At 44.3% G+C, this 21220-nt stretch overlaps 2 protein-coding genes across 2 annotated transcripts in view; one reads left to right on the top strand and one right to left on the bottom strand.

Moving 5' to 3' along the window:
* Window positions 1-15897, bottom strand: part of itga11a (integrin, alpha 11a) — a 265485-nt gene extending 249588 nt beyond the window's left edge. Inside the window, exon 1 of the mRNA XM_059952982.1 lies at window positions 5857-15897. Coding sequence (XP_059808965.1) covers window positions 5857-6112 — 256 coding nt within the window. The 5' untranslated portion in view covers window positions 6113-15897. The remainder of the gene's footprint in view (window positions 1-5856) is intronic.
* Window positions 15898-20600: 4703 nt separating this feature from the next.
* Window positions 20601-21220, top strand: part of LOC132382598 (coronin-2B) — a 224003-nt gene continuing 223383 nt past the window's right edge. The window contains exon 1 of the mRNA XM_059952968.1: window positions 20601-21220. This exon is cut by the window's right edge and continues 206 nt beyond it. The gene's annotated coding sequence lies outside the window, so the exon portion shown is untranslated.

Below are 21220 nucleotides of genomic sequence, written 5' to 3'. Positions count from 1 at the left end.
GTCTCCTGGTGCTTTCTGTTTAAACTTGTTAAGTTTATTTTGATAGGCTTGAAGATTCTGTGTTACTGTTATTACTGAAGTAGACTCCCAATTAGTGCTAATCGCAGGGTCCTAGTTTATGAGAACCTTACTTGTGATGTTGCTCAGCCGAGCCACCGATGTTCCGTTGGAACTCTGGTCACCATCTCTACATCGGAGTCTGTCTTTTCTCCACGCTTGGGTTCCAACTTTGCCAGCATACGTGGCGACATGCTGGGTTAAGAATGCCTGACTTACAGAGACCCCTACTTCTGAATGAACACCATAATATTACTAAATGTAGAAGTGTGATAATGAATGTGCCTACATTCATTGCTATGAGCAACAGAACTGGAATATAGAACACAAACCATAGAATAATACAGCATAGTACTGGTCCTTCAATGTTGTGCCAACCGATATATACTTACTCCATCATCAATCTCTTCCCTCCTACACAGCCCAAAAGCCTCCATTTTTCCATCATCTGTGTGCCTATCTGAAGGTCTCTTTAACGTCCCTAATACATCTGACTCTCCCACTGCCCCCCTCCCAGCAGTGCATTCCAAACACTTACCGCTATCTGCTTAAAAAATCTACATCTGACATCTCCACTAAACTTTCCTCCACTCACCTTAAACTTCTTACCTCCAACCTGGGCCCTCTGGATTTTGGCTCCCTTTCCCTAATAGAGAGTTTCTGAATACACCTGATCTCTGCCCCTCATGATCTTATCCACCTCTATAACATCACCCTTTAGTCTTCTAAGCTCAAAGCCTCAGCCTGCCCAACCTCTCCCTATAACTCATGTAAATCTTTGCACTTTTTTCAGCCTAATGGTGTCCTTCCTATAACATACTGGCCACAGCTGTATACAATCCTCCAAATATGTCAAAGAGTTATGTTAGTCTGCTGAACTCTGATCCACAGTAGAAGTTACCGTAATGAATTTCAGAGGCAGAGTTCATCACTCTGTAACAATTATGTCACCTGTTTAGTTCTACACTGAAATTCTTTAACCCGCCTTATTTTCCCTTGTTGTGATGGGGAGGGTCGGCAGCTTTAAATTCATGGATTTAACATATCAAACAACCTGTTCTGGGTCCAACACATAGCTGCAATCACACTAGGAGGTTAAATGGTTTTGGCTTGTCATCAGTCTAACAAACCTCTACAGATCTTCTGCTGGAAGTTTCCTGGCTGGTTGTATCCTGGTCTGGTAAGGCAATTTGAATGCATGGGAATGGAAGAGAGTAGAGGACTCAGCCCAATACATCATGGCCATTGCACCTTTACCTTCAGTGGTACTGTATTTATGGGAGGTGTTGCCCCAATAAGACATCATTTAAGTTTCTGAATCAAGCGGGTGGCTGTATGGTGCCACGACAACAACTTCTCCCTCTATATCAGCAAGCCCAAGGATCTGATTATTGACTTCAGGAGAAGGAAATCCATGAGGGGGGATCAGAGCTACTATCAATACAGAGGTCTTCTACTTCCTTAGAAATTGTGAAGATTCAGTATGACATCTATATTGTTGACAAAGTTCTATAGATATGAGGTGGAGACTGGTATGGAAACACCAAATGCCCTTGAATGGAAAATCCTACATTAAGGAGTGGATACAGCCCAGTCCATCTCAGGTAAAGCCTTCCCCAGCATTGAGCACATCCATATGGAGCATTGTTACAGGAAAGCAGCATCCATCATGAGGGAACCCCACCACTCAGGTTATTCTCTCTTATCTCTGTTACCATCAGGATGAAGGTACAGGAGCCTCAGGACTCTCACCACCAGGTTCAGGAACAGGTATTATCCATCAACCATCAGGCTCTTGAACCAGTGGGGAAAACTTCACGCAACTTCACTTGTCCCATCGCTGAAATGTTCCCACAACCTAGGGGCTCACTTTCAAGGACACCTCATCTCATGTTCTAGACACCTATTGCTTATTTATTTAATATTATTATTTCTTTTTCCTTTTGTATTTGCACAATTTGTTCTTACTCATTGGTTGCTTGCCGACCCTGTTGGGTGAGTCCTTCATTGAATCTATTATGATTCATGGACTTACTGAGTATGCCCACAAGAAAACAAATCTTAGAGTTGTAGTTGCTGATGTATATGCACTTTGATAATAAATTTACTTTGACCTTTGATGCTACATGCCTCTGCCTACATGCACTTGTGCAAAAGGCAGTAAACTTAACTTTGACTTGTTCCTCTGAAGAAGATGAAGAATAATTGTTGAGCTCAGAGCTCTGGTTCTCTCAGCCTAGTAACAAGCTACTTTGAGCAAAGGGCTCTGGAAGAGCAAGGGTAAAGCCTTGGCCAATTTCCAATTACAAATCTAGTCAAGGTCTTTAGAGTGTTCAGAAATAGCTTAACTATGACATAACCCATGGATGAGTACCATGGAAAATTAGATTTGTGCAAGGATGGCAAATAAAAAGTTCTCCTTTAATGAAGCAAAAAATTTGATCGTGTCGTTTCAATTTATTGGCAATTTCTGTACCTCCTCTACTGCTGAATCTAGCAACTGCTCAGTAGTTGGTTTTTACCTCCTGTGGGACCTGATGAGGCATGGCAGCGTAACGCAGAGCCAGTGACCCAGGTTCTAATTCCAGCCTCTGTCTGTAAGGATTTTATAGGTTTTCTCCATGACCTCGTGGGTTTCCTCTGGGTGCTCCAGTTTCCTCTGACATTCCAAAAACATGTGGGCTGGTAGGTTAATAGGTCACGTGGCTATAATTGGGCAGTGTTGGCTTGTTTTGGGTCTGGGAGGACTTGTTACTGTGCCCTAACTCTAAATAACTAAAATAAAATTAATTGATGATGTGATTTAGTAGTGAATCACTCACTCCACGAGTGGCAAACCTATCCCCCCCCCTTCCAAACAACGGCACACTACAGGACATATCCTTACCAGGTAACTATTGATCATCCTAAATTGGAATATCCAGACTGCAGTGTGAGATTACATGTGGTATAAAACAGAAAGAAAGTCAAGATTTTCCATGGACCCCCTAATGCCAGATCTTTAATATAACTGAATATGCCTCTTTCCAGTCCTGATAATGGGTATCATCCTAAACAGTTGGCATTTTATTCCTCTCCATCAATGCTGCCTGACCTGCAGACTTCTTCCAGCATTTTGTGTGTGTTACTCTGGATTTCCGGCATCTGCAGGATCTCTCATGTTTATGAATCTGGGAGAGATGTTCTTTATAGGAGCACTGGTCTAAACAAAAACCCAAAAGGCAACAATACACCAGATGGCCTATCAAACCAACTTTGAATCATGGTGGGGGAACACTGTGATCAAAGATTTCTTCCCCACTGGCTGCTCTACAGTCCAACATCCCCTACTGTCTCATAGTGCGGTCATCCATCAGTACACCAACAACTCGCTTTTCAAGCTGTTGGGTTGTGGTTTTCTTTACCCATTGTACATGATCTTTCTTGGAAAGTCTTGCACAATAAACCTCACCACTCCTTTTGTGCCGGAAATAAATAGCCATGAACATTGGCAGGCTAAGTGTTCCAATGGGAAACTGCTCCATACACAGCTCCCACATCTAGAAATATCTGCAAGGAGTACTGCCAAAAGAAAGCAGCATCCACCTCAATGATCCCATCATCCAGGCCATGCTTCTCCTCATTGCTGCTATTGGGAAGGAGGGCCAGGAGCCTTAAGTCCCACACCACCAGGTTCAGGAGCAGTTATTACCCTTCAACCATCAGGCTCTTGAACCAGATAACTTCACTCACCTCAACTCTGAATTGACTCTGAACATAGTTTGCACAAACTATGGACTCACTCTTACGGATTCTACAACTTGCGTTCTCAGTATTATTTATTTGTTTGTGGGGTTTTTTCTGTATTTGCACAGATTGTCTTTTTTTTTTGCACATTGGTTGTCAGTCTTTGTGTGTAGTTTTTCATCAATTCTATTGTGTTTCTTTGTTCTACTGTGAATGCCTGCAATGAAATTAATCTCAGGGAGGTATATGGTAACATGTAGTATACATACTTGAACTTTGTACTTTGAATTTTGAAATATTCAGTAATCTCCAGTGTCCACAGAGTTAGTGACAACCGCTGCACAAGGTCCCAAGATCAGGAAAAGAAAGTCAACTAATTCCCATCTGACAAAGGGTCTCAGACTGAAACATCAACTGTTTAGTATGCTCTAGAGATGCTACCTGACTTGCTGAGTTCCTGCAGCATTTAGTGTGCGTTGCTCTGCATTTCCAACATCTGTATGTTCTCTGAAATTTATGATTACTATTCTACATTTGCAGTTGAGACTTGAGTGAGTGTGTGTGTGTGTGTGTGTGTGTGTGTGTGTATATATACGCACACACCCATGTAGGGTATATGTGTATGTGTGGTATATATTTGTAGGTGTGTGCCTGTAGGTATTTGCATTTGTGTTCATGCATTTCATTCATTGATTGAGAACGTGGCTGTGTTTGTGTATGCTGGTGAGAGAGGGTTGTGTGAATATGTTTGTATCAATATATGTAATGGAAACATACACACAAGTGACTCTGCCAATGTTGGAAATCTAGAGCAACACACACAAAATGCTTGAGGAACTCAGCAGGTCAGGCAGCATTTATGGAAGGGAACAAGCAGTTGATATTTCAGGCTGAAGCTTTGACTATCCCTTTTCCTTCACAATTGTTGCTTGACCTGCTGAGTCCTCCACTTTTCAGTGTGTTCATTTTATTGATTGATTGATTTACAGATAAAGCTTGGATCAGGACCTCCTGGCCCTTGAGTGCAGTGTTCTGGCAACCCCAAATAACCTAATCACAGGACAATTTACAATTAACTTACCCGGTATGTCTTTGGACTGGGGGATGGGGGAACTAGAGCACCCGGGGGAAAACCCACGCATTCCACGGGGAAGACATACAGAACAAACTCCGAAGAGCCCTGGGCTGTAATAGTGGTAAGATAACCGCAATTGTTTCTCCAGGTTCCAGCTCTCCTTTTACTTCTGTATACTTATGCAGATGTGTGCTCCTGTAAACAGATGTGAGTATATGACCCTGATGAGTGTGATTGCGCACACGCCTGGGTCTGGTTGTGTGGACGTGAGGGTGTATCAGTCCTGGGTGCCAGTGTGTGGACATCATGGAACATGGTGGAACTGCCACTGCTCATTGACACTCGGTATTGGAGGCTGGACATTGAGAATCAGAATCAACATCATTATCGTAATGTGCCGTGTTGTATGGAGTAGGTGTTCACAGTCTTTATGACCATGATTGTTCTTGGCAAATTTTTCAACAGAAGTGGTTTGCCATTGCCTTCTTCTGGGCAGTGTCTTTACAAGACGGGTGACCCCAGTCATTATCAATACTCTTCAGAGATTGTCTGCCTGGTGTCAGTGGTTGCATAACCAGGACTTGTGATCTGCACCAGCAGCTCATACGGCCATCCACCACTTGCTCCCATGACTTCACATGACCCTGATTAGGGTCTATGCATACGCTACACCTTGCCCAAGGGTGACCTGCAGGCTAGCAGAGGGCAGGAATGCCTTACACCTCCTTTGGTTGAGATGTATCTCCACCCCGCTAGCCAGGAAATAGAGAATATCCTCAGGAAAATAAGATAACCAACGAAGAGCATCATTCCAGGGAGCAAATAGGCCTTAATTAAAAACAGAATGCATCATTGCTTTCTCATCAAAAGACAGTTCTATTGTGCAGTGGCAGTGTTCTTCATTGTGGAGTCTGCATCCTACTTTGGTTTTGTGCTTTTTGTTTGAACTGGGTTATAGTTCCTGTGAGGTGCTTTGTGCTAATGGTTAACAGACTTACCCACTGAGGAACTTTGGTTTGTGCTGGTCTGATAGTCCGAGGAGAAGCAGACAAAACAGGATAACAGCATGATGAAGGGTCTCAGGACGAAACACCAATTCTTTATTCCTCTCCATTGATGCTGCTTGATCTGCTGAGTTCCTCCAGCATTTGTGTGTGTTCCTTTGGTAATATTATGAGCTGTGAAGAAAAGAGGAATTGGGCAGGTGAGGAAGAAATTACCTCCCTCTGGTTCCTCTTCTCCCTCTCCTTCCATGGTCCATTGTCCTCTCCTATCAGATTCTATCTCCTGAAGCCCTATATCTCTTCCACCCTTCCTTTCCAGTCCTGTTGAAAGGCCGCAGCTCAAAATTTAGACTGTTTATTCCCCTCTGCAGAATCTTTCGCATTTAGTAAAACAGCATCCATGCCACACCTTGGGCCTGGGGAACAGGTGAGATGCAAGGGCTCCACATTTCCAAAGCCAGATGTGGAGTCTCCAGTGGATCTGGAATAATAACCAATGGACTCACTTTTAAGGGCTCTTCATCTCAAGTTCTTGATATTTATTGCTTATTTACTTATTATTTCTTTCTTTTTATATTTCACATTTTGTTGTCTTCTGCACTCTGGTTGAACAGCCAAGTTGGGTGGCTTTTCATTAACCTCATGGTTATTATTCTATAGATTTATTGCGTATGCCCACAAGAAAATGAATCTCAGGGTTGTATGATAATAAATTTACTTTAAGCTTTAAACTTTGAACAATCATTTTGCTCCCTTTTACACCTGTGTGCTGAAGAATGACAACATACAATCTTGAATCTTCGGCAGAGAGGGAATTAGAAGGAGGGCTGTTCTGCCCCGTTCCTAATCCAAAGGCTCTCTGATAATACCTGCCTGCCTTAAGCCAGACTGCCTGGACTTTGATGTGATTTTCCCAGAAGGATGGCCTAGAGATTGTGCATAGTAGGGTCATTGTAGCAATGTACCAGGGAACATTCAGTGATGGGCCTTTTGTGCAGTAACCCAACATGACTGAACAAGCTTCACTCTCCCCTACAAAAGCAGTGTACCAACCAAACTGAGCAATGTTGAGAGAGGGCCAGAGCAGGCGGCCCTAGTAGAGGGGTGGAAGTGAGTTGGTTGGGTCAGATTGGAGAGAGGACCACAGTGATGGTATCTGTGATTAGAATTGGTGGTGGGGTTTAGTTGTTCAGCTTTATTTGCTATTTCTGTACATTTACATGTTTTAGAACTTCGCTGTGGTTTGTTGGTCCGGGCACGACAGGCAACAAAAAAAAACAACATTCAACAATTACAAAGAAACCACGATAGCACCCATTAGAAGTTTAAGGAGATTTGCTATGTCATCAAAGACACTCGCAAATTTCTACAGACGTACCATGGAGAGCATTCTAACTGGCTGCATCACTGTCTGGTGTGGAGAGGTGTGGTGGGGGAGGCGGGGTGCAGCTACTGCTCAGGATCAGAATGGTCTGTAGAAAGTTGTCAACTTAGTCAGCTCCATCACAGGCACTAGCCTCCCCAGGTTCCAGAACATCTTCAAGGAGTGATGCCTCAAAAAGGTGGCATCCGTCATAATGGACCCTCATCACCCAGGACATACCCTCTTGTCATTGCTATCATCAGGGAGGAGGTACAGGAGCCCGAAAGCACACACTCACAGCTTCTTCCCCGCTGCCATCAGATTTCTGAATGGACAGTGAACCCACGAACACTACCTAACTTCTTTTTTTCCTCTTTTTGCACTATTAATTTATTTTAACATTTCATATACATATATATATTTACTGTACTTTACAGTTTGACTATTACGTATGGTAATTACTGTTACTGTATAACAACAAATTTCACAACAAATGCAGGTGATACTGAACCTGATTCTGATAAAAATATAAAGAATTATACATAAATAAGTTATTGTTAAAATTGCAACAGAAACACAAACCAGCAAGTTCCGAGACACAAACCGCTCAGAAGTGAGCGCTTATCCCATTTCAATCCATCCTGAATTATCAATGGATTAACATTGTGATAAACAGCATGACCAATCGAATTTCTAGTCTATTACATCTTAGACCCTAAATCAAAGCTGGATTAGAATTTTACTGTTTTCTTGAAAAATATATTAAACAAGACAGAGAAATCCCTCAGGGAATTAAAGGATTAGATGAATTGAATCATCTGGTATGATCAAAACAGGCTGCATTGGGAAGCAGGGGAGGAGGCTGCTGTTTTCCTACATCTTCGTCAGCCATGGGTGAGCTGCCAGATGACTGGAAAACAGTAAACATTGTACTTCTATTGAAGAACTTAGCCAGGTAATTATCGGCCACAGAGTCCAATGTCAGTGGCAGGGAAATCCATGGAAAAGAATGCTAACTTTCTACTTGAAAAGACAAGAATCAATCAGGGATATTTAGAATGGTTTTGTTTGGGGAGATATTTTTTGACCGATTTAATTGATTTTTTCCAAGAGGTAACTAAATGTTATCATGAAGTCAGTGTGTGTGTAGTTTCTGTAGACTTCAGTAAAGTCAGATCAGAGAAGACTGGCCTGAAACGTTAGAGCCCATGGAATCCAGGGTGCTGGCAAATGGGACCCAACATTGGGCCCCTTAAGTGAGTTGCTGAGCACAGAGATCTAGGGATCTAAGTTCACAGGTCAATGAGGTGGTTAAGAATGCTGGAGACTGCCCCAGATGCTGTGTTTCGCATCTGCAAAATTTGCAGTGTTTTGCCCCACTAATGTTACAAACTGAATACCAAGGTTTAGCGCCTACTCCAGGGATCTGGACCTGAAGACTCATTTTGGTTCAGAATGCTTTCATTGTTGCTCATTTCTATTGTTTTTTAAAATTTGCTTTGTGTTTTTTCTTCTCTTTCTCTGTGGGCCCTGCGGGGTTGGTATTATTGCTTTTAATCGGGTTCTTTTGGGCTCCTCGCTTTGCGACTGCCTGTAAGCAAACAAATCTCAAGGTTGAATAGTTCATACATTCTTTAATAAATGCACATTGAAGCTTTGATTGTGAGGAAGATGGAGGTGTAGGGACACAGTGTAAATTGGAGGGATTAGGTTTTGGGCGGTTAATTTATTTTTTTTAACTGGTTTGGCATAACATTGTGGGCTGGAATGCGTGTTCCTGTGCCGTACTGTTCTATGTTCTATGGTAAAATTGGTGATAGGAGGCAGAGCATGATGATAGGAGGCAGACGGCTGGTTGTTGGTTTATTATTGTCACATGTAGCGAGGTCGAGTGAAAAACATTGTCTTGTACATCCTGCTTGCAGATCATTTCATCACAATGGTGCATCGAGATAGGACAAAGAAAAAGCAATAGCAGAATGCTGAATAAAGATAGTGTTTTTTTTGGGGGGGGTTATGATTGGAGACCTCTCATGGAACCTGTACTTTTTTGTATGTATCAATGACTTGATCATAGATATAGGAAGTTCAGTAAGTTTGCAGGTGACACAGAAATCAATAATATTGTTGATTGAGAGGAGGATGGTTGTAAGTTACAGGATGATATTAGTGAGCGAGAAAAATGGGCAGAGATATGGCAGATGAAGTTTAAGAGTAATGCACTTACGGAGAACTAAATTGCACAATGAGGAATGGAATGGCAGCATGGAGGTTAGCACAATAGTTTAAAGGACCGGCGACCTGGGTTCAATTCACACTGCTGCCTGCGAGGAGTTTGTACGTTCTTCCCGTGACCGCATGGGTTTCCTCCGGGTGTTCTTGTTTCCTCCCACAGTCCAAAGACGTACCGGCTGGCAGGTTAATTGGTCATTGTAAATCGTCCTGTGATTAGTCTAGGATTAAATTGTGGGGTTGCTGAGCAGCATGGTTCAAAGGGCAGGAAGGGCCTGTTCTACACTCCATCTCAATAAATAAATAATGTGGGGCATAGAAAATACTAAGTAACTGCAACACCCACTGTTTAAGTCCAAGGACCCTTGTTGCACATGCAGATAAACTTGTTAAGCTGATGAAGTTTGTAAATAAAGTTCTAAAGTTTGGCTTTATTTGTCCACATCTACATTGAAACAACAAAACATACAGTTCTGTCCAGGTAGCCTCCAATCTGACAGCCTGCAAGTCTCACCATGCTTCCAGCACCAACATAGCTTGCCCACAACTCACTAATCCTAACCCATATGTCTCTGAAGTACGGGTGGAAAACTGGAGCACTCGAAGAAATCTGCACAGTTACAGGAAGAATGTACAAACTCCTGATGGACAGCGGCAGGAATTGAACTCCAATCTTACAGCTGATGCTGTAAAGCAATTACACTAACTGCTAGACTATTATGTGGTTTACTATCGTCACGTGAACTAAGAGACGGTGAAAATCAAACCTGTTCATACAGGTAAACTCATTCCACAGAACATTCAGGATGAACAAGGGAAAACAATAACAGAATGCAGAGTAAAGTGTTACAATTACGGAGAAAGTGTAGTGCAGGTAGGCAATAAGGTGCAAGGACATAACAAGGTAGATTGGGAGGGCAAGTTCATTTTATCATGCTAGGAAACCTCAATAGTTTTTAACAACAGGGTAGAAACTGTCTTCCAGCTGACTGGTGCACACTTTCAGCCTTTTGTGTCTTCAGCTTGATGGGAGGGGAGCGAGAAGAGTGAACGAACAGAGTGAACATTATGCTGGCTGCTTTACCAAGGAAGTGGAAGTATAAACAGAGTCCATGAAGGGGAGGCTGGCTTCTGTGATGTACTGAGCTGTGTCCACGACTCTGAATTTTCTTGTGGTCTTGGGCAGAGCAGCTACAATGCTGAGCATTAATCAAATGCTTTGGTTAGTCCACAGCTACACTTCTAGATCCAAAACTGTAGGAAGTATATGATTACACTGAAGTGGCTGCAGAAGGATTTCATGGTGCTGTTTCCAGGGATAGACATTTCAGCTATGTCAAGTCAAAGTAAGTATAATAAAAATTTAAATTATAAATCATAATTAGAAAAATAGATGCTGGAAATCCTGAGTAACACAAAAAATTGCTGGAGGAGCTCGGCAGGTCAGGCAGCATCTCTGGAGGGGAATAAACAGCTGATGCTTCAGGCAGAGACCCTTCGTCAGGATGGTAATTAGCTGACTTTCCCTTCCTGATCCTGGAGCCTTGTGCACCGTTCTAAGGAGCAAGCAGTCATTCAGTTAGGGGTCACTGACTCTGTGGACACTGGCGATCGCTGAATATTTCAAAATTCAAAGGAGAGTAATAAACAGTCAATGCTTTGGGCCGAGACCCTTCATCAGGATTGGAAAGGAAGGGGGCAGAAGCAAGAATAGGAAGGTGGAGGGAGGGGAAGGAGTACAAGCTGGTAGGTGGTAGGTAAGACCAGGTGAAGGGGATGGTGAGTGGCTGGGGGAGTGGGGATGAAGTAAGAAGCTGGGAGGTGATTGGTGTCTGTCTCTTCAGAAGACCTCTCCAAGTCTGTCCAGTCGAGGACCCAGATTGGTGGAATGAGATCCAACGAACCAAGTAATGTTGTTGAAAACAAACGATTGTTGCCAGAGGGGTGGGAGTAAAACGCTCCATAGACAGGATTTAGATGTTTACAGAGGATAAAGCATGTTTTGCTGTTGCTGCTGTTTCTCCCCAGGGAGGAAAATTTCCATTAGATTTTTCAAATGATCCCAATTAACAAAATTAAGGCTCTTTCCCACCACTTCTTGCAGATTAACTTGTGATGTAGGTTGGGCCTTTCATGGATCATTGCCTGCCTTGAGTTCCGGGTCACTGTGCAATCCCCATTCAGAACCCAAAAAGTCTATCAGTGTTGGGTTTGAACACGGTCACTGACTGAGCAAGCACTAGAGGGAGCAATCACTCACAGTTAGAGTTAAACTTTGAGAATCCGCCGTCCAATTGTTTTGGAAATCCAGAGAAACCTGACGCTGCTGTCCTGTCCTCGCAGTGCAACAGGGAGGCTCTTCCTTCCTCAGCATGTCAGGCTGGACAGAGCAAAGATCAGACTAGGTTCTCGATTGTGAACATCATGCAGTGACTCCAGGTAGAGTCTGCTAAATGCCAGAGGTTCTGCAGATGCTGGAAATACAGAGCAACACACATGAAATGCTGGAGGAACTCAGCAGGTCTGCCAGCATCAATGGAGGAAATGGCCAAGGCCCTTCATCAGGACTGGAAAGGAAGAGGGCAGAAGCCAGAAAAGAGTTGGGGGAGAGGAGGGAGTTGGCAGGTGATAGGAGAGACTAGGTGAGGGGTTGGTGGGTGGATGGGGAGGGGAAATGAAGTGAGAAGCTGGGAGATAACTGGTGGAAAAAGTTTGCTTGGGCCCACTCATGCAAAGATCAAAGCCCCTTCTAGGGCAGAGGTTCTAATGAAGATTCCTGAACTTGAACCTTTCCTAAGTGTTTCCAACATTTTCTAATTCCACTTTTTAAGACATCCATGAAGACAGGTCATCGCTCTGGGCCGAGACCCTTCATCAGGACCTGATGAAGGGTTTGGCCCAAAATGTTGATTATTTATTCCTCTACCAAGACCTGCTGAGTTCCTCCAGCATTTTGTGTGTGTACTCTGGATTTTCAGCATCTGCAAAATCTCTTGTTTACCACAGCAAACATCTGTTTCTTCAAGAACAGTTGTAACGTGTTTCTGCAGCTCTTTCTTTTTAAATGTGAGAGTTTGTTTCCTCGGGGTGGCCCAGCCTCTCGTGTGGGACCGAGCATTCTGTACCGCACACCATGTTGGACAGAGACTCCGGCAGTAACAGCTGCGGCCAGCTGGATTATCCAGAGGAACTACTGCTCACCAGAGTTAGGAACTACTGTGGCTGTGGGGAGTTGTTGGGAAGCATGGTTCATGGGAGAAGGTCAGAACATAAGCAGGCCATTCGCTCCCAATGCTCATCTGCTCCCTGGCTGATCGGTAGCTCAACTCTCTTATCCTGCGAGACTCTGGGTGTGATCATTTTAAAGGGAAGCTGGATAAACATAAGAGGAGAGGAAATGATCACAGTAATGAGGAGGCTGCAAAGGGACCAGATGTAACAGAGTTAGATAGCCCAAACTCCTGTTTACTTGTCAGACTCTACGTGACAGATAGAAATACCTTGCCTCCATCAATCCCAGGGCAGATTCAAATTCACATTCTGATTAAGATTATGATTCATTTATTTATCAAATATACATTACGCTATAAAATGTAATGTGTCATTGCTAATCTGCTCTGAAAATTTCCATCCAACTTTTATCAATGTGCGATTGAGAGCACACTCCAGCTGCGGCAAGACAGATCACAAAGCACTCCAGCGGGCGATTAGGACGGCTCAGCACATCATTGGGACTCAACTATCAGACCTGGAGACCAGCTACAACTCTCGATGCCTACGGCATGTTTGCAACATCATTAAAGACCCATCCCATCCCAGACACTGTCTGTTCAATTTCCTGCCATCTGGTAGGAGATACAGGAACATCTTAGCCAAGACAGTAAGACTGAAAAACAGCTTCTTCCCAAAGGCTGTTGTGCAGCTGAATAATGCGACACCCCAGCTTGCAATCGCCTTTGAGTGATATGGACCATTAAAGTCACTTGTTGCATGTAAATATGAGATTATTTTTAAATTAAGCCATACCGCATGCATTGTAAATATCTGCTTAGCTTTACAATCTCAATGTCTTGATCAATGACAAAGTCTATTCTCTTTTTATTAACAACCAACTCACCCAAGGATGTGCTGGGGGCAGTGTGCAAGTGTCACTACACATTCTGGTGCTGACGTAGAATGCCCAGCGAGCTCGGCAGAACAATATAAGCAAAAACATTAATTACAACAGCAAAACAAGCCCCTTTCCCACTTACACACACATAGACATGCCTCCAGCCCCCAGACAGGATGTCTCCAGGCCTCCAACCTCTAGTCGCTGGTCCCAAAGAAGCAACTCTTTTACACACAGAGGTAGGTATGTGGGATAAGCAAGCTGCCAGAGAAGGTGGCAGAAGGGGGTACAAGCCCACAGACAAAGGGGGCATTTACAATGTGTTACAATGTGGCAGACTGACTTCTACCTTGCTGAGGCCAGGCTACAACCCTCGGGCACCTCGTCAGACCTACCACTGTAGAGTTCCCCATTCCAGGACCCTTCGAAACCTGTCTCTAACACCAAAACTGACCTCACCAACTCTGGAGAACTCCCATCCACTACCAGCAAACTCAGTTCTCTTACCCTGCACTGCTCACTTCTTCTGGTAAAAAAAAATCCCTCCCCCTCTCCTCTTCTTCATTTCCCCACTCCAAACTCTTACCTCTTTTCACCTGCCTATCACCTCCCCCTGGATCTCCACCTCCTTCCCTTTCTCTCATGGTCTATTCTCCTCTATCAGATTCCTTCTCCTCCAGCCCAATATCTTCTCTACCCACCTGGCTTCACCTGTTCACCTTCTAGCTATCCTCCTTCCCCTCCCCACCCAAATCCTTTTATTCTGGTGTCTCCCCCTTTCCTTTCCAGTCTTGAAGAAGGGTCTCGGCCGAAACGTCGTCTATTTATTCATTTCCATAGAAGCTGTTGAGTTCCTCCAGCATTTGCGTGTAATATAATGACGACATTTAAAGACCATTCTGGATCGAGGGACATGCCAAATGCAGTCAAGGGTGACTACTTCAGGAGGCATGGATGAGTTGGCCCAAAGGGTTGTTATTATAAACCGCAGTGCAATTCATAGAAAACCTACAGCACAATACAGGCCCTTCAGCCCACGAAGTTGTGCCGAACATGTCCTTACCTCAGAAATGACTTGGCTTACCTATAGCCCCCTATTTTACTAAGCTCCATGTACCTATCTAAAAACCTCTTAAGAGACTCTATCGTATCCACCTCCACCACCTTTGCTGGCAGCCCATTCCACACACTCACCACTCTGAGTAAAAAACTTACCCCTGACATCTCTGTAACTACTCCCCAGCACCTTAAACCTGTGCCCTCTCATGGCAAACCATTTCAGCACTGGGGAAAAGCCTCTGTCTATCCACACTGTCAATGCCTCTCATCATCTTATACACCTCTATCAGGTCACCTCTCATCCTCCCTCACTCCAAGGAGAAAAGGCCAAGTTCACTCGACCTGTTTTCATAAGGCATGCTCCCCAATCCAGGCAGCATCCTTGTAAATCCCCTCTGCACCCTTTCTATGGCTTCCACATCCTTCCTGTAGTGAGGTGACCAGAACTGAGCACAGTACTCCAAGAGGGGTCTGACTAGGGTCCTATAAAGCTGCAACATTACCTTTCAGCTTCTAAACTCAATTCCACGATTGATAAGGACCAATACACCATACACCTTCTTAACCACAGAGTCAACCTGAGCAGCTGCTTTGAGTGTCCTATGGACTCGGACCCCAAGATCCCTCTGATCCTCCACACTGCCAAGAGTCTTACCATTAGTACTATATTCTGCCATCGTATTTGACTTCCCAAAATGAACCACTTCACACTTATCTGGGTTGAACTCCATCTGCCACTTCTCAGCCCAGTTTTACATCCTATCAATATCCCACTGTAGTTTTTGACAGCCCTCCACACTATCCACAACACCTTCAATTGTATAACTCTATATCCCTTAATGCAATATCAGTAAATGGTTACAGCATGGAAGTCTATTGTACCTATTGACTGTATTCTGACTCCATAAAAGAACAAAATTGTAAGCCCCTTACAGTAGATCTTTCCCCTTGACCCCGCAAACTCTTCTCTACCAAATGTTACAATGGGATTTGTTGCACTGTCGTTCCTGACAGTACAGTCCAGATTCTACCCAATGTATGAAAAACTACATTCTTTCAGTCATTTTCAGTTCTTTTACCAATTGCCTTTATGCTGTGTCCCCTAATTATTGACCTGTTTGGCAATGGGATTAGTTTCTTTCATATCCTTTATATAACCATCAAAATTTTAAACACTTTCACTGGGTTTCTCCATTTCAACAAGACAACTCAGAATCTCCGGTATAGCCTCTAAACAGAACTTACTCAACCTGGAAATTATTTAAATTGATCTCACCTGTAACCTCTCTAAAGCCTTTGCTGAAAGCTTGCTGCTGATTTCCTCAACTTCCTCTTCAGAAGATCACAATCTGTGTGGATTGAAAATAACACCTCTATTTTGTTGATAATCAACACTGGCACACCTTGGAAATGTGTGCTTAGCCCACTGTTCTACTCTCTCTACAATGCCAGCCATGAATTTGTTGGCAGAATATCTGATGGTGATGATAATGCATACAGGAGCAAGATAGATGTGTCATAGTGGGGACCGCTGGGAATGGACCCAAATGCAAAACACAGGCACTGAAGTACTAGGAACTGGACTGGACTAGGCTTAGGGACGGGGCAGGACACAGACTAGAAGCTGAGACAGGAACACAGACTTGGGTTAGGACTTGGCTGCAGGACTAGGTGGGGCTCAGACTCCGAGCCAGAGACCGGACAAGAACCCAGAACCTGGGTCTTGACTCAGGCTCAGATCCCAGAGCTAGGCAAAGACATGACGTGGTCTTGGGAGACAGGAACCTTGGAGCCTGGGACAAGGACTGGACACTCAGAACCTTGGCTGAGAGCATGGGAACACGAAGCCTTGGAGAAGAGCATGGGAACACGGAACACAGAGCGAGGACCCCTCCTTAGGAACAGGATGTAGGGCCGGGACTCATACACAGAATGCTGAACACAAGACGGTTTCCAACATAAGGTAGCAGCAAAGGGCCGGACCTACCTGGTGAAGGTGTGGACACAGACAGTTCCAAACAACGATCGACAGTTCCTTATCTAAACACAGCAAGGCTCTGGTCTTGACAGCGATACAGGCGAGGATGCAGGCAAAGGCTTCCAAAGGAAGGGGAAGGGAACAGTCCAACCTCAGGGTAATGGCAAGACAGCCTGACTTACCCAACAGAGGCAAGGACAGGATACTGACAAGACAAACCAGCACCTACACTCGAACCCAGGGCAACTTATATTGCAGCCCCAAGACGAGCATCAGGTGCCTATGATTAAACCCAACTGAAACAAGGGCCAGCCAGAAGACCCGGAGTCCGGAGTCCACGGACCAGACTGTGAACCGGAATGTGGACTTCACGGACCGGACCGTGGTTAAGTGGTGTTGCAACAACCTTGCACTCAACGTCAGGAAGACCAAAGAATTGACTTTTGACTTGAGAAAAGGTAAGACAAGGGAAGACACACCAGTCTTCACAGAGGGATTGGAAGTGGAAAGGATGAGCAATTTAAAGTTCTTGAATGTCAACATCTGACGATCTATTCTGGGCCCAACGCATCAATGCTGTTATAAAGAAGGCAGGACAGTGGCTATGCTGTACTTCATTAGGAGTTGGTGGAGATTTGGTACGTTAACAAAGACACTCACAAATTTCTGCAGATACAGTGAGGACAGCATTCCAACTGGCTGCATCACCAGCTAGTAGGTGGGGAGGGCGTTGCTCAGGATCAAAATAAACTGCAGAACGTTGTAAGCTCAATCATCTCCATCATGGGCACAAGCCTCCCCAGCACTCAGGACATCTTCAAGGAGCGATGCCTCAAAAAGGTGGCATCTATTATTAAGAACCCCCATCACCCAGGACACACCTGATTGTTACCATCAGGGAGGAGGTACAGGAGCTTGAAGGCACACACTCAATGATTCAGGAACAGCTTCTACCACTCTGCCATCAGATTTCTGATTGGACATTGAACTTATGAGCACTACCTCAGTACTTTTTTTTCTCTTCTTGCACTATTATTTTTAACTTAACTTTTTAAATATAGACACTTCAGACTATAATTTACAGTCTCTATCATTATGTATTGCAATGTACTGCTGCTGCAAAGACAACAAATTTCATGACATATACCAGTGATATTAAACCTGATTCTGATTCTGATAACTGAACACAATACTCCAGATGTGGCCACACCAGTTTACCCCGATATCCTTGTTCATGCACTAATACAGTACCTCTATTTATGAAGCCCAGGATCCTGAATACTATTTTAATGAATTTCTCAACCTCCCCTTCAACTGACTGTGCACCCATCACCCCCAGAAATAAAATCTGAAAATGCAGGAGGAAAAACAACAGATCAGACAGCATCTGTGGAAAAAGAAAGAGTCAACTTTTCGGTTTGATAAGACTGCATCAGCCAGTACTGTCGGGGTTGGTGCAGCATCCTCTCATAATATATGGGAACGACAGTGAACTGTCAGGTCAGGATAAAGGGTCAACAGCAGCGGTCTACCATCACTGCAGGATTTGTGTGTGCCCAGGACAAAGAAGTTACTGCAGACACTACCCACCCTGCAAACTGCCTTTCCCAAAAGCTCCCTTCTAGAAAGCGTTATAGGGCTATTAAAACAAAAACCTCATGCCATCCTAAAAGTTTCTTCCCCTAAGTGGTTAATCTGATCAACCATTCTAGTTAGCCTCTCCCCAGCCCCCTCTATCTCTTACTTCAGTCACTGCACTGTAAACATTTTAAACCAGTTTTGTAATTCTATTTGCATTGTAAATACATGCTGGCATCTATGTAGTTATGCACATTTTATTCCAGATCCATACCTTAACCTCTAACTTTATTTTTTATATTATTCTTTATCCTTTACAATTGTTGAATGTTGTTTTTTTTCCAGATTCCTAATACATGTAAATCTATATGATGAACAAAGTTGATCCTTGATCAGAACTACTGTATTCTCTGTTCTTGTACTATTTTTGTAGCATCCTCTAATTTATATTGCTTTTTTTCTCATCTTCCCACCTCACTTCACAACTTTCAACATTAAATTTCAAAGAGTACGCTGAAAATTTACAAGAAAGTTGTCCAGTCTGTAGGACCTGTGTTATAAGGAAAGATTGAATAGGTTAGAACGTTATTCCTTAGAGTGTAGAAGATTAAGGAGAAATTTGACAGGGGTATACAAAATTATGAGGGGTATAGACAGGGTAAATGCAAGCAGGTTTTTTACCACTGGACACCATGGGTAAAGGGTGAAAGGTGAAATGTTTAAGGGGAACATGAGGGGAAACTTCTTCACTCAGAGGGGGTGAGAGTGTGGAACAAGCTGCCGGCCCAAGTGGTGCATGTGATTTTGATTTCAACGTTTAAGGGAAGTTTGAATAGGTACATGGATAGCCGAGGCATGGATGGCTATGGCCCAAGTGCAGGTCGATGGGCTGAAGGCTTATTTCTCTGCTGTAGTTTCCTATGACTCAATCTACTACCACCCATCCCACTACCTCTCCATGTGTCCTCGAGGTCCATTATAACCCTCCTCCAAGGGTTGCATCACTTGCAGGTCTGTAAAAGGTGATCCGTGTCATCGTCATACACAGAAAGAGGCCCTTCGTCCCACCACGTTCAGGCTGACCTCTCGGCCCCTCTATGCTAATCCCATTGTCCATATTATGGCAGTATCTATGCCGTGCCTATATAAATGGGTGTCCGAATCAGAATCGGGCTTGAGATGTTGTGAAATTTATTGTTTGTGGCAGCAGTACAGTGCAAAATGTTAAAAAATTACTGAGTTACAGAAATAAATAGTGGAAAAGAGGAATAGTGAGTTAGCGGCCATGGATTCATGGACTATGCAGATGGCAGAGAGGAGGAAGCTGTTCTTAAGATGTTGAAAGTGGGTCTTCAGGCTCCTGTACCTCCCTCCTGATGGAAGTAATGAGTAGAGGGCCTGTCCTGGATTATGACAGTCCTCAATGATGGATGCTGCCTCTTTTAAACATCCATCACGAAATGTACTGATTATATCTGATTCCACCACCTCCATTGCCAGCATGCTCCAGATATCAACCACACTGTGTTTAAAAAAAAACCTATCCTTCAGATTTTCTCAAAACTCCTTCCTTTCACCTTAAGACAATATAACCTCCCTACTTTCATATTCAATAGTAAACACAAAGTACACTGCAGATGCTGTGGTCAGATCAAGACGTACAAAAAAGCTGGATGACCTCAGCAGGTCGGGCAGCAACCGTTGAAAGAAGCAGTCAACGTTTCGGGTCGGGACCCTTCGTCAGGACTCTCAGGTACAATCCAATGGCTCTGCATCCCCTAATGTGTAGGCCTCCGTTAGTCTCGATAGACCATGGATTTGCACCTTGGGAAGTTTCCAGGGCGCAAGCCTGGGCAAGGTTTTTTTATGGGAGACCGGCAGTTGCCCAAGCTGCAAGTCTCCCGTCTCCACACCACCAATGTTGTCCAAGGGAAGGGCATTAGGACCCATACAGCTTGGCACCAGTGTTGTCGCAGAGCAATGTGTGGTTAAGTGCCTCGCTCAAGGACACACACGCAGCCACTGCTAAGGCTTGAACTAGCGACCTTCAGATCACTAGACCGATGCCTTAACCATTTGGCCACGCGTCAACACATCCCCTAATACAGAACCACTGAATGGTTGCAGCGTGGAAGGCCATTCTGCCCATTGACTGCATTCTGGCTCCATGTAACAACATTGTAATTACTCCCATTCTCTTCTCTCACCTGGGCTGTGCAAGGTCTTCCTTCGGGATGCTGCCACAGAACTTGTGCAACTGTGTACAGTCCAGATCCACCCAATTACTGCAGGACTTTTTTAATTATTCAGTCATGGCACGTCCAGCCCAGTGAGCACACGCTGCTCCGTAACACCCACGTAACCAATTAACTTACTAACCTGTATGTCTTTGAGACATGGCGGGAAGCCGGAAAGGAAACCCACACGGTTACGGGAGAACCGTCCAAAATCCTTACAGGCAGCAGCAGGAATTGAACCTAGGTAACACAGACGGGGGCCAGAGGAACGCTGCAGGTCAGGAGGCGTCCATGAAAAATACTCAACATTTTGGGTTAATCTCCAAGAGGGCCACAGCCTTGTCGTGGTTTGGAGGCGTGTGTGCCTCAATGACCCGGAGAGCTATGCTGGCTGGGGTCAGGCCTTTTTGCTTTGGCTCTTGGTAGGGTCACCCAATGACAAAACAGGTCAAAGGGTAGAGGTCGGACTAAGAGTGGTCCACCAGTCCTCCAGTTTCAGGGCTAATGACCCCGACTGGTCAAACAAAATTGTTACGGAAACAAAGACTCCGTCTACAGCTGAGAGCAATGGCATTTGTGAGTCCCCACCCGGGACTTGCACGACAGACAGTGGAGAAAACTGAGATGAAGCTGCTGACAGGATGAAGGAAGCCCTGAACACTGCCGGAGGTGGAGGACCTTCACTGTTGCCCCAAACACCCGCGGCATAACCGGCAGAATGGACTTTGGTCTGAGGCCCTCCATCAGGATTCTGAGCCCTAGTCAATGGTCTGGGCCCAAAACATTGACTCGTTATTCCT

The sequence above is a fragment of the Hypanus sabinus genome, chromosome 28, assembly GCF_030144855.1.
Source record: "Hypanus sabinus isolate sHypSab1 chromosome 28, sHypSab1.hap1, whole genome shotgun sequence".
Classification (NCBI taxonomy): domain Eukaryota; kingdom Metazoa; phylum Chordata; class Chondrichthyes; order Myliobatiformes; family Dasyatidae; genus Hypanus; species Hypanus sabinus.
The sequence above is the reverse complement of the archived record's forward strand: the minus strand, read 5'-3'. Positions and strand labels throughout refer to the sequence as shown.